The sequence below is a fragment of the Brassica oleracea genome, chromosome C3 (genome assembly GCF_000695525.1).
Source record: "Brassica oleracea var. oleracea cultivar TO1000 chromosome C3, BOL, whole genome shotgun sequence".
NCBI lineage: Eukaryota > Viridiplantae > Streptophyta > Magnoliopsida > Brassicales > Brassicaceae > Brassica > Brassica oleracea.
Window position 1 is genome coordinate 26885228 of NC_027750.1, and position 14041 is coordinate 26899268.

A 14041-nucleotide genomic window follows, 5' to 3' on the forward strand; every position below is an offset into this window, starting at 1 on the left:
GAATATTCCGAGGGCATATCTCCTCGGAATATCCCGACGGATACACTTCCTCGGAATATTCCAATGGCAAAAGTTTTTCGGAATATTCCGACGGCCGAGGTTCGTCGGAATATTCCGATACCTCTTTTCTCTCTGAATGTTTCCGAGGACCGTTCCATCGGAAATATCCGAGGAGATACCGACGAACATTCCTAGAAAATGTTTCTTCGGAATGTCCTCGGAATCTTTAATTCTCGGCATTCCCTCGGAGTTTTCCGAGGAAATTCCGAGGAAATTTTACTTTCCGACGAGAAATTTCCGACGACCGTTCTCGTCGGTATGTCCTCGGAATACCGTTATTCCGAGGACATACCGACGATATTTGTCGTCGAAATATCGGTGTTTTCTTGTAGTGAAGGGCTCATACTAATTAGAGTTGGATATTTTTTTTATATATTAGACATTCCTTGTCTAATTTTTTCTTCAACTTGAGACTTAGTTTGATTTCTCACAGTTACAAACGACCATTGCACAAATCCATCTTAAACAGACCACAACAAAAAAGAGAAGAACCGGAAAGAAATTGAGACAATTAAAAGTAGCTCAAACTTATTCAAAGACTATCAAGAGAGAGAGATCACAAACGTGTGACAAATTCAAGCACTACATGATCAATACTTGGTAATGGGAAGAACATGAACTTCAAATATACGAAGCAAATCGCCGGCGCTACGATGGAACCAACGATCTTATGGCCTTCCTCTTTGACTACCGAAAGCTGTGCCAGCTTCCAAAGGGATCAGATTCGCTTATTAGTCTTAACCAAACATTGGTAAAGGCCGCGGAGTCACTCCCACAGATATACCGTACGTTAGGCTTGGGACTTTTATCCGAGATCCGGATTCGATCCGAGATTCGATCCGGATCCGATCCGAAAATCTGGATATCCGGAGAGACCGAATCCGGATCCGAATAGTAAAATGTTGGATCCGTCAAAGCCGGATCCGGATCCGGATATCTTGATTTCTTAGTCCGGATATCTGGATCCGTAAGTTTTATCAATAACTATTTTTAAAATAGTAATGTATATATATATATAAACAAATTTTATTTAATATATTTTTATTTTTATAATAGTATATGTAAATTTTATGTAAATTTTGTAATATTATACATAGAAATAATTAAAAAATATATTTTTTTTATTTTTAAATTTTTGTTAATATTTTATATGTATTAATATTATTTTTATTTATTTTAAGGATCCAAATCCGGATACGGATATTACAATTTTTAGAAGGATATCCAACACCCGGATATCCGAGAACCCCGGATCCGGATAAGTATAGTATAATTATGGATCTGCCGGATAAAGATCCGGATCCAGATACCTTAAAATTGCCCGGATACCCGATCCGTCCCAGGCCTACCGTACGTGCCATTCACTGCCTTACTATATTCACTTGAACATTTGAGCTCAAACTGTAATTAGAGTAACTCAAAACAAAACAAATTTGGAACTAGTCTATAAGAAGAAGAAAAAAAAGAAATCATCTGATGAAAAGAAAATTAAATTTTATGGGTCTATAACATAGGCAAAGGAACCGGTCGTTTTTTTTTTTTGTCAACCATTGCATTTATATGAGTCCAATAGGCAAGTTTTACAAGCTAATTCAAGCCCATACAATTAACATTATTATGCCCGAAACGAAACCCAACAACTAAAGATCTCGATCCTTTCATGATCGACACGTGCTTGTCAACGTGGCTTCGTTACTTCAGAATCGAGGAACGAGAAGCGGTGCCGGAAACCTCGCCGGACAAACCTCCAGTCTCTGCCTCCGATTCGCTTGAACAAGCTTGCATGTTCTTCTTCCTTCAAACTCCGAGGAACCAAAAGTCTTCTTCTCTAATCGTTAGAGATGAGTTCAGAGAAAGCTCCAGTAGAATCAATAACAGAATTTTATCAGAACACTAGCCTATAGGGCAGCTCCAACTTTTCTGAATTCTGTATCAAATTCTCCAAAGCATATCCAAATCTCAGTTCTTGATTCCTATGGATACTTTGCCTAAACATGAAGCAAAGATTGATACCAACTCAAAATCAAAACCAAGCTTTCTAACAAAGAAGGGAATCGGTTCTCTAGGTCCGTTCTCTAGGTCCAACGGCATAAAATTAATCGAAACAGAAGGAGAAGAAACTCTGACTTTAACTTCCGATCAACACAAGGTCGGAGTTTTATTTAAGCTTCGAATGTTAAAATCAGTTCAATCGGGACAGATCAAGCAGGACAAATGCAGATCAAGCAGGACAAATGCAGATCAAGTGGATCATGTAGGAGAAAACCAGATTAAACCGATCAAATAATTTAGTATAACTTATGAATGACAAAATCAGTTCAAAACTATACATCATATATTAAAACAATAAAAATGACACCTAGATATCTAAACAAATATCTTAGTTGTTATAGGATCGCCTGAAATATCAGTAAATATTTTATAAAATACCTATACTTCTTTTATTTTCTTATTTAAAAAAATTAAAAATTATATGACAAAAAATAATAAATAGAGAATGATAAGTTTTTATTGTTAAAATTGTAAATAAAATAAAATAAAAATATTATATTCATAAAACTAGATAAATATATTTTTAAAGTTATGTGTTGTAACAAAGTTATTTATTGACCAAAACAAAAAAAAAGCAGATCAATACCACTAAATGTTGGCGGATTCACAAAAAGACAAAAAATATTGAACTGCATGCAGATCTCCGGTTCGAAATGCTTTTGCAAACAGAAAACGGTGAATGATAAATGCAGTGCGGGAGAACTGCACTTGTCCCGCTCTTCCATTCGGACACTTATTCAAACCAACTCGGGTACAAAGAGAAACATGAAGCACGAACTCGAAATTGGTTTGAAAACAGTACAAAATCGTCTAAACGAAAATACAAAGTCGCCTAGCGAAAATCAAAATCGATCAAAGATCGAAAGTATATTACATACAAAAAAGTCGATTAAATCTCTCCCCCTTCTGAAATATGTGAAATTGTTAAGAAGGGATGGAGAGCAAATTTTCTCTCTCTAAAATAGAGAGAGAATCTATGCCTATCTGTTTTAGATGTCGGGAACCGGTCGTTTAGACATCTCGATTTTATACAACAATTTTACTTGTAACTAGGGCACGATGAAAATTTATATAAATAATAAAGGCATAAATTTATATTTTAACATAGGGCATTATGCAAATTTAAAAAATGTCAGACCGGCTCTGTCGATAACAAACTGATCTGGTCAAACTAATTAAATTTTATGGGCCTATAACAAGACCGGATGTTTGGAATCTATGGTTGCACAGTAGATTTCTTGAAGCTGCTCAAAGCAAAAAAGATCAATTTTGCATCCGAAGAAAGAGTTGGGACCAGTAAAACAAACATTTTAACAATTTTTAAAAAATGTTAAAAGCATATTCGCGTAGAGTCTAAAGTCTAGACTATGATTAAGGTAGATAAACCTTAATTAAAAGGCTATTAGGGACTCGTTTTGTTAGATTACGAGGTAAATGTAGCCAGTGGCAGAGCTATATGGTGGGGAGGGGGGTCAGCTGACCCCGTGATTTTTATAAAAAAATGAAATTCACTTATGCATGTTAGGTAGTTTTTTTTTGATTATTTGGTGAAAAGCCTGAAGCTTGACCCTCTTAACTCAACATCAATTCTTTCTTTTGACCCATTTTTACATCTTCTAATGATATTTACATAATTAATTTAATAAATGACCCATGTAAAATGTGATCTTGGCTCCGCCACCGAATGTAGCTCTTATCCTTTTATCTTTGACATGGTAAACAGAGCTTATCAAAAGCCTAAGAAATACAGTAAATTTTTATTTTAGTTTGTTTCAAAAGAACGAATATGATGACGCATGGACGTATCTGCCTCCGCCAGTCATATCCGCTGGTGGTTTTAAACAATGATTAGATACAGAAACATTGCAAAAGATTTTGAAAATTTCATAAATAATGATAACGTCATATCGTACTTGTCTGATTCATTTTATCGCAATTTTCAACCTCATTTCGTCATCATTGTTAGGTTGCTAAAAATATCTTCTCGATATCGCACATCTTTGAATTTCAAATTCTCTATCCAATTTCAGTTAACATTTTATTTTTAAACCTTAATTCTCTACTGTAATGCATGAACTTTTTAAACAATTTCTTACTTTTCTGTTGTATAAATTTAGTTCACAAAAAGCATTTTAACATGAAGAGGTCTCGTGTGTAGTAAAAAAGAAAAGTCAAAGACTACGAAATAGTAAGTAGTTAAAGTAGTCTCGTTAATAACTAGAAATAAATGTAACATTTTTTCCAAAAGCAAAAATTTACAAAAATAAGAACGAGAAATAAATGACCAAATATAAAAAAGAAAAGTCAAAGACTACGACGATCTCTTCTTTAAGGGCGAAAATGACGTTTCTTTCTAATTATAGTATCTAAAATCCACCCGTTCTTGAGGAAACTGACGATCATAAGAACAAGAAGAGCGTTTTTCTTGTTGCGGTTGGACCATCCTCACGCCGCTAACGCTACTTCTAGCCGCCATAATCTCTTCAAGCGACAACTTCTTTTTATCAGGACGCTGTCTCGGCGCACTATGGGAACGCACCTTGGCCTTAAACGACAGCGTATTAGCCATATAGCTCGGTGACATCAAACCAGGATGACTTGGTCTAAAACAAGCGTCTCTACAAACGCTCTTTGCTGGCGAAGGTGGAGTGTAGTAGTAGTGATGATTATTCACTGCTGACGAATAGAATCTCGGCGTGTTTTGAGCCGTAGGAAACTTACATTTATCTCCTGGAAAACTCCACTCGATATCATCTCCATGTTCAGATACATCAACGTTCAGTCTCCTCGATCTTGACTTTGTCTTGTAAGTGTCAATCTCAACAATCTTGGGACTGGTCTCATTGTACGTGTTGTTGTTGCTATGTTTCTCGACAGAGACTGATATTCTCTTGCTGTGGACCTCGCTTCTTGAATCATCAGATCTCTCCTATTATATATCAATCAATCCACCAAAAACATAAGTGTGACTATTTATAATAGAATTGAGAGTAATAGAATTAGAAATGAAAGGCTCTTCTTACGAGAGAATGTCTAGGATGTATGTGTAACATGTTGTTGCGGTTGATGCGTTGAGAACGAACGCTAGTTTGTGCTCTGATGAGAGCTTGCATGCTATGAAGCGTTTCGGCGGGGCGTTTGCGGACTAAGTATCCTCTCACCAAAGCTTGTAACTTCACTATACCTTTCAACGCTCTTAACGCTTTCCTCGCCTAAAAAAATATTCAAATTTAATATTAAAAATAATAATAATAATCACATTGGAAAATAATCTAGCAAAGACATGTACAGTTACATTAAGGAGCGAGCAATGTACAGGCATGCTTCATGTCGAAAATGATGACAGAAAGAGTTTTTGGAGATAGTTTTGATAATTTACCAAATAGCCCTTGAAGATTGTTTGAATTTTAACGGCCGCCCACCGTTCCATTGTGGTCCCGGAATATCCTCCCGATCTTCCGTTACTTGTTAGCCTGACCACCGCGACGGCAGCTTGAGCCGCTGCAACTGCTGCGTCTGCGGCTGCGGCAGTGGCGGCAGCAACTGCAATAGCGTGTTTGTTCTGTTCTATGTCTGTTTCTGCCAAGTAGGTTCTGAGCCAGACAGAGTCTGCTTGGAGTGTTTTTCCGTAAACGAGGGACCCACCGGTTTCTCCTCTTCCGTCGCCGGAAACTGGGCTCTCTTTCTCTTTGCTCTTTTTCATACCGAAAATGCCCTTAAACCATCTCGATGCTCTGCCCATCTTCTTTCAGCCTCAAGAACGGCCAAAGATGTTTTCTTCGCGATTTAAAAAGAAAAAAGAATCAGAGATGACAAATCACAAATACCCAGAAGAACTTATCTGCAGAAAATGGAGAGGAAAACAAAATTTATGGCACTGAAACTGAAGACGATGTTTAGTGACGAAGCACCGTAAAAAACAAAGGAGAAAAGAACTGAAGAGCGAGAGAGATGGATGGAGCAATGGAATTACGTTCCTGAAAATATATATCAGGTTCACATTTATATATATGAGTATTATTTGAATTTAAATTTGAGCAAAGGACAGATAGGTTAATTTATATAAAAAAAATATTACAGTTTATTTGTTATGGGAAATTTTTGTTTTTAGGAGCACGTATTGGTAAAGAGCTCTTTTGTTTATACGATATAGCTTCAAGTATACGTTAATGTATTTTAACTCAGAAGGCATTAACAAATATTGTAACCTAAGGGTCAAATCGAAGATTAACTTTCTTTTCTCGGCAAGTAAATGTATATATTTATCTCGACTTAAATATATATGTATATATATATATATATTTATATATATTTATATAGTATATATTATCTCGAAATTAAATTTATGAGTTGCAGGAAATAATACTTTGAAGTTTGAACCAAAAAGAAAAGGAGAAACGTTTGTTTCTAGTTTTGTTTTTTTTAATTGATAAATTTTTGGTTTTGTTATTGTAAGACAAATAGTTATTACGTTTTAGAAAGTAAAAAAGAAGACAAATAGTTACGTCATTTGAAAATAACTTGAAATCAATTTCAACGACCTGGCAACAGTTGTAATAATCATCGCCCAGCATTATGTAAGCGAATCATTTATAAAAATAAAAGAAGAGATAGATGTCAAAAAAAAAAAAAGAAGAAGAAAAGGAAAACAGCACATCAAACACAACAACGGAACACGGATCTGCAGACAAACAATGAAGACGAACAGAGTACACTATACTTTTAAAAATATTTTCAAAATTAGAAATAAAAAAAAATAAAAACACCGTCAAAGATTAAAAAGTGCTGTGTCTGCCTTCAACAAAATATGTCTTTATAGAGCATTGTATTCTTACTCGATTTTAGAGATACCCTTCTCGTAATTCCCGTTATTAGTTAATTTAAGTATCCTATTTCCCTTATTCAACGCATAATCCCTTTTCTTGATCCCATTTATTTTTAAATGCTAACAAAAATATAGCACTTTCTTAAGTTAAAAGATCTTCAAAAGTTTTAAAACATAAGCAAATTGCATTATTTATGGAATCATGTTGACTTGTTCCTAAAATCAAGTCTGGTTTAGAAGTGAAATGAGTGCAATTTGACGATTTGTAGAAATGTTTTTAAAAAAAAAAAGTAGTTCGAAATGTTATTACAAAAGCAACTAAACTATAAATTATAGTCGTGGTTGACGAACGTTGACGAAGACATTTCCATTATTATGACTAAGGTTTACTATGACTAAGGTTTACAAGTGTGGCTTACAATAAAAAAAAAAACATATGTGAATATAGAAACCATGATAAAAAGTTCATGCATGGTACCAATCAAAGAATGTAGTATCATTGGGTTTGTCTATGTCGAGAAATGAAATTTACTTTGTGAAACAATGTACCTTTTAAAGTTTCAAAAAACAAAAAACCATTGTACCTTTTAACGTTCTTCTTTGTACTTCTTGGATGTGGTTTATTTGGTTTTGGGTTTAGATTCTAGAGTCGTTATGGGAATTTCAGGGTACAAAAATGTATAATTCCAGTAAAAAAAAACTGTTCAATGCCGTCAGTTAACATGACAAACAAACAATTCAAGAGATTATTTATCCTTTTCATCTAAAATGAATAAAAAGGTAGATATGCGACAAGATATATAATTTTAAGTTGGATCCAAGTACGTGACATTATCGATCAGACATGATCCAGTATGATCTAATGATCTGGAGGAGGAAAAGTGATTTGCCGTACCGGCCTCGTCCAATCCGTAGGAGATGAGTCTAGACTTAATATTTTGAACCGCAGAATAAATTTCGGGATTTTAGTTTGTGGACATGAACGGTATTAGGACAAGTTCAGTACTGTTATTTTCGAAGGGCATCTCCAACAATGACATTAAATTTGGTGTTGAAATTACACCAAATTTGATGTTTTGGTGTCATAATTTTTTTGTCATTTCCAACAATGGCACCAAATTTTACACCAGATGTAATATTATACATTATTTAATATTTTCAGTTTTAAAAGTTTTATATTTTTATTATTTGTAATTGATAAATAATTATTTTATCACATTTAGATTATTATTTATATTTTATTATTTGTAACAGTAAATAATAATAATCATTTGGTGATTTATTTTGGAAATAAAAATAAAAAATAATAGTTTTATTTTTTTATGTTGTGAAAATAAAATAAAAATACAAATAACATAATATATTTATGTTTAATTAAAAATTTGATAGCAATAGAATTATATTATTAAATGAAACATAATAAAATATGTATTTTAAAGATTTGATGTGATAAATAGTGTTACATCAAATTTAGTGTAATACTATTCACATTACACCAAATTTGGTGAGATAGTATCAAATTTAGTATATTGTTGTAGATGAAATTGCATTAAATTTGGTGTTTTGTTGTCTTATTGGAAATGGTCGTGTGTCACAGTTTTCATCCTTTCTTATCCAATTTATCTATATTTAAATAAACTAAAAATATATACTATATTAAGCATATATTAAAACCATTCCAGGTGAGACGAATTGTGAGCCTCCATGCATAAGCCATTATGTTGTCCGACTATAGTCTACAGCCCAATATAACGTGGTTTGCGGGATGAGTCCGATCTGACGGGGGACGGACCGACTTGCATTATAATTTTGATTACACACGCCAAAATGTTATAGTACGTTAGTACGTTTACCATTATTATTATTAGTATTATTTTTTTACACTTCAGATGCCATTTATTTTAAATATTATTTATATTTATATATGGATACGGAATATATGACAATTGACAACTATGTGTTCATGTCTCTTTATCCACGGCAAAAAAAAAAAAAAGAGAAAGAAGTTCGTAAACTGGTCAGAATTAATAAAGTTCACTTGATTATGTCTCAGAGCTTTGTTATCTACCAAACAGACTTGACGAAAATACTTTGTATACGAGGGTACAAAGGTTAGACCATCTACAACCCGTCATTATATTTTTTTTTAATTAAAACTATATATTATAGAAATTAGTTTCGCTCTAATATATGTTTGATATAGAAATAAAAATAACATTATTCTATATTTCTTCCTAAAATACATAAAATTATATTTCAACATATAGAAGATTATTAATATATAAAGTAAAACTTTTTTTTGAACAACAAAGTAAAACTATCTAAATAATAAAATTTCTATTTTTTTAAAAAAATATAGAAGTGGGTTAAACATGCTCTTATGTTTTTCACCGTAATTTTTTTTTGTAACACATACTTTCTTTCATTTATTCAAACGTTAAAATTCAAAAGGGTGGAGTTTAATACGTTAGTTGCAGTCAATAATGCTTGTTTTGCCATGGCATCGACTTCTTTGTTCTTGTCTCTTGGGATCCACTTGAATTGGATCGCTTCAAACTATGTTGCTAGGCTGATAATATCCACAAACAATCCATAGATTTCAGGTGTTGGTTTCCTGGAGGCACCATTTGAGAGGAATCAGATAGGCATATGAGGCATTTGATAAACATCGCTTCTCTAAGTGCTAAAGCCTCTGCAACTAGTGGAGAAGATACATAACGACAGTGAGAGCCATAAGTTGATCGCATTGCGCTCTTGTAGATTATCCAGCCGAGTCCCGCCACTCCTACATCCTCCCTCCAGGCAACATCTGTGTGTACAGTGCATGTATTCTCCAGATTGCTTTCCGTTGCAGGCTTGAGTCTTTTCGTTGGAGTATTTGGTTCCTGGGCTCCCTGCCATTCTCGCGCAAAGTACACTGCCTTTGAGACTACATCCTCCGGTGAGGAAATCTTCTTGTTAAAGATCATGTTGTTTCGAGCCGTCCACAAGCTCCACATGATCCATGGGGAGAGTCCTTCCGATGGAAACCCAGTCGAAGGTAAACAGATCAAGCTCATCAAATCCTCCAAGTTCACAGCTAAGTCTATCAATCCGCTGCTATCAAAGGTAGAGCTAAAAGGGGCAAAGTTCCACACCTTTTGAGCAAAATCACATTGAAAAATAGATGATTTATAGATTCGGTGAGGCCACATCTCTTGCACTTGGGATCTATCGCAATGTTTCTTGTCTGTAGTCTTTCTCCCACAGATAGCGCCCCTTGGAAAACATTCCATAGAAAAAGTTTGATCTTTGGTGCCACTTTAAGCTTCCAGACTCCTTTGTTCCAATCGAAGTCTGTTTGGGGAATCACTGCGACATCTAGTGTTATTCTCTCATACTTTGTCCAGTATCCCGATTTTGTGGTGTAGTCGCCTGAGGTTGTATTAAGCTATATCATCTTATCTGAGGCACCCGTTTTGCTTATTTTTATTTTCAGAATCGTGTCGAGAGCATGAGGAATGATGGCTTGAATCTTCTCTACGTCCCAGTCCCCTCTGTTCTAATCAATAAGTTCTGAAAATTTCTGCTTTGCTAGATGTTCAGGGGCTGGTCCCATTGGGCTGAGTTGGGTTGTCAGGCTTAGCCAGTGATCATGCCACAGTTCTATGGACTTTCCATCACCCACTGTCCAACCAATGTGTGACTTTATCAGGTCGCATCCTATCAGAATCCTGCGCCAACCATGTGATTCAGTAGTCTTATCTGAGATGTCTAGGAAATTTTTGTTTGCGCAATACTTTCCTAGTAACACTCTTCCCATAAGACTATCCGGGTAATGAATGAGGCGTCAGCTTAGTTTCGCAAGAAGAGCATCATTATAGCATTGAACATCTCAGAAGCCCAGTCCTCCATGTTCCGCATGCATTGTCAGTTTCGACCATGAGACCCATGCCATCTTCCGTGTACCGTCTTTGCAATCCCACCAAAACCTCGTTTGAGCAGATTGTATCCTCTTGCATAGAGATACTGGGAGTTTAAAGCATGTCATTGTGTGGGTCGGAATTGGAGTAAGCACACTAATCATCATAGTAATCTTTTCGGTCGTTGATAAGAATCTGTTAGACCAGCTTTTAGCCCTCTGTTTGATCCTTTCCACGATAGTAGAGAATAGATCCTTCTTTCGCCTCCCAAAGTGTTCGGGTAAACCGAGATACTTCACCACTCCTCCTTCTTTTTGAATGTGTAGTACGTCCTTGATAGCAGCTTTGAGGGAACCGAGTGCTTTTGCTTAGAATGTAATGACTGATTTGTTGGCGTTAATAGTTTGTCCCGAAGCCATCTCGTATTGTTTTAGGATTGTCACCAACGCTGCACTGATGTCTTTGTTGGCTTTGAGAAAGAACATTGTGTCGTCTGCAAAAAAGAGGTGGTTAACCCAAGGACTCCCTTTTGCCACCTTAACACCCTCGAGTGTTCCTTCCGCTTTCGCCTTGTTACACTGCCCCGAGAGAACTTCGCTGCACATAATGAAAATGTATGGTGATAGTGGGTCTCCTTGACAGATTCCACTACTCGGTTTAACTCTTCCTCTAGGCGAGCCGTTGATGAGGAAGGCGTAGGTAACAGAATTTATGCAAGCCATAATCCATTGCACCCATTTTACGTGGAACCCCAACCGTAAAAGGACCCTTCGTATGAACTCCAATTCGAGTCTATCATACGCTTTGCTCATGTCGGTTTTCACCACCATAAAGACTCTCTGCTTTGCCTTAGACGTCTTTAGATAGTGGATTACTTCGTGTGTAATGAGGACATTGTCCGAGATAGCTCTTCCCAGCACAAAGGCAGACTGGTTTTCCGAGATCACATGAAATAGAAGTGGCTGCATTCGCTTTGTTAGGATCTTCAAAATTATCTTATAATACACATTGCATAGGGCAATGGGTCTATAGTCTGAAACCGCTTGTGGGTTCTGTATCTTCGGGATGAGCCTGATGAAGGTGTCATTGACTTTTGGCTGCATTATTCCCGAAGTAAAGAACTGATGGATCGACTCGGTCACTATATCAGCTATGATAGTCTCCCAGTTGGTGTGGAAGAAGCTAGCTGAGAAACCATCCGGTCCCGAATCTATGTCAGCATGGACTGAGAATATGGCGTCTTTGATCTCAATCGCATTGAGGACTGTAATGAGGCTTTCATTTTCCTCCGCAAATATTTTGGGAACCAGAGCTTCATCTACGATTTCCAGGCCCACTCTTCCCACACTGGTGAAAAGTTTCTTGTAATATCCTACGATCATTGAAGATATCTGACCTTCCTTATACACCATCTTTCCATTAGCATCCTCAATTACTGAGAAGGAGTTTTCCCGCTTCATGTGTTTTGTGACAGCATGGAAGTGTCCCGTGTTGCGGTCACCTAGTTTCAGGCACAACATGCGACTTCTTTGCTTCCAATATGCTTCCTCATTGGCATAAGCTTTCTTTAATTCCTCAGAAATTTTTTTGATTAGCTCTGTATCATTGGCTGGGCTGGAGAGAGCTTCTTCGAGCTCCATCTTCTTTTGGGAGATTTTTTTCTCTGTTAAGGTGCTTATTTTTGTGCCAAATGGATATTGCACCACACACTCTAGCTATGCGCTCTGTGATCGGTTTGTTTTCACCTTCTTTCCAGGCATCTCGTATGAGTTTAGTGGTGTAATAACCCTCTTTAAAGAGTAAGACGCAGACAAGGAAAAAAAAATCATCTAACAACCGAGAAAATTACTCAATTAAGTGGAAGTCGGATTGATCTTTTCCCATGGATGGCTGTGGATCTCAAGGTACATAAGAAAAAATTAGAAAGTCTTAGAATAGTTTTTCATCTGAAGAAATAAATTCTTTAGGAAATTTAGTGGATTGAAAATTCTCGCGGTTCGGCCTAGAACATCCTAGTCGGACGAGAAAATTAATCGAAGATTTATTATAGGGCCTTAAGATAGGAATGACCTTAGAATTAATTTAGAAAAGTTTTGGTCTAAGAAATATAGGTTTTTGTGAAGGAGAAACATTCCCGCCAACTCAGATCAGCTTATTACACGTTCAGGATTTAAATACGGCCCATTCGGGCTCATCTACGACGTGTTAAGCGTGTTTGGAAGCTTCCGGAAGATGCAGCAGCTTGCTTACCTATTTCAAGCAGATGGGCTTGTGGTTCTCCTTGACTGGACCACCTCCAAACAGTTTTTGTCTCATTTCTATTGGATGCTTTGGTGGCTGGCCACAAAGCTTGGTTTTATTGGCCAAAATTGTGGCTAAGACACCAAGCTGTCTCCTATTGGTTGGTTTAGGAGGCAGAGACACCTCCTGCTTGCCATGCACGACCAAAACCCTCCCATAAGCTCATTCTCCAGCCTATAAATAGCAGACCACCCCCTTAGTTCATTCTACACTTTTAAAACCCGACCATAGGCATCCGAGAGAACCCGAGAACACCCGAACCTTAAGGTAACTTTTTGGTCTTTAGCTTTCATTATTTTAGTGTTCTGTTCCTTCTGTTCTTTCTTTTCCTTTCATATCCTACCCTTCATGTGTCTAGATTTCTAAAGTTCTAAAGTTTTCCGATAAAAGTTTAAAGTGAAGCCGACCACGAGATAGGAGATTTCTCGCTAGGGTTTTGACCGGAAGGTCGTTCCCGCGCTACTCCTGATCTGTCGAGTGGGGTAGCGAAGTCGAGCCTCTTCCCGCGGATTTTGGTGGTTCCGCGGGGGCGGATTGCTTGGGTCCTTTCCGTTAAGGTTTCAACCTGTTGGGTCAAGGTATTCACGAGCTTATCATGTTCTTCCGACCTTTTCTCATAGGTGGCGAACATCTTTTTAAACTCCTCGAGCGTCGCGGCGTTGGCTTGTGCATTGGCCGTGGATACGTCCGCTACTGGAGTGTGGAGATCGGTGCCGCTGCCTCCGTTAAGAGGAGTTTGCATGTTATCCGCATCGTTAGTTGACATGTCTGATTGAGAGTGATGTGGCTTTTGCGGTTTAGACTGATCCGTACCCCCTCCTTCTAGCGCCAAGCTGTGGGAACCGAAATTCGCACTGTCGATTTCTGTTTAAATAAGGAAACTAGGAAAACCCTAATTTCC

At 36.8% G+C, this 14041-nt stretch overlaps 1 protein-coding gene across 1 annotated transcript; it reads right to left on the minus strand.

Moving 5' to 3' along the window:
• Positions 1-4347: 4347 nt before the first annotated feature.
• LOC106333218 (protein IQ-DOMAIN 14-like) lies at positions 4348-6060 on the minus strand. Its single transcript, XM_013771688.1, has 3 exons — positions 5492-6060; positions 5136-5324; positions 4348-5041 (listed from the first exon to the last, which is right to left on the minus strand). The coding sequence occupies exons 1-3, from the start codon at positions 5852-5854 to the stop codon at positions 4466-4468; spliced, it is 1128 nt and encodes a 375-aa protein (XP_013627142.1). The 5' UTR covers positions 5855-6060; the 3' UTR covers positions 4348-4465.
• Positions 6061-14041: the final 7981 nt, after the last annotated feature.

What these genes read in the sequence shown, in the direction of transcription:
- LOC106333218 (XM_013771688.1), bottom strand. Translation starts at nt 5,854, where the DNA reads ATGGGCAGAGCATCGAGATGGTTTAAGGGCATTTTCGGTATGAAAAAG. An exon ending in CAATCTTCAAGGGCTATTTG is followed by an intron (nt 5,325 to 5,491) that starts GTAAATTATCAA and finishes ATATTTTTTTAG; the next exon opens with GCGAGGAAAGCGTTAAGAGC. An exon ending in TACATCCTAGACATTCTCTC is followed by an intron (nt 5,042 to 5,135) that starts GTAAGAAGAGCC and finishes GATATATAATAG; the next exon opens with GAGAGATCTGATGATTCAAG.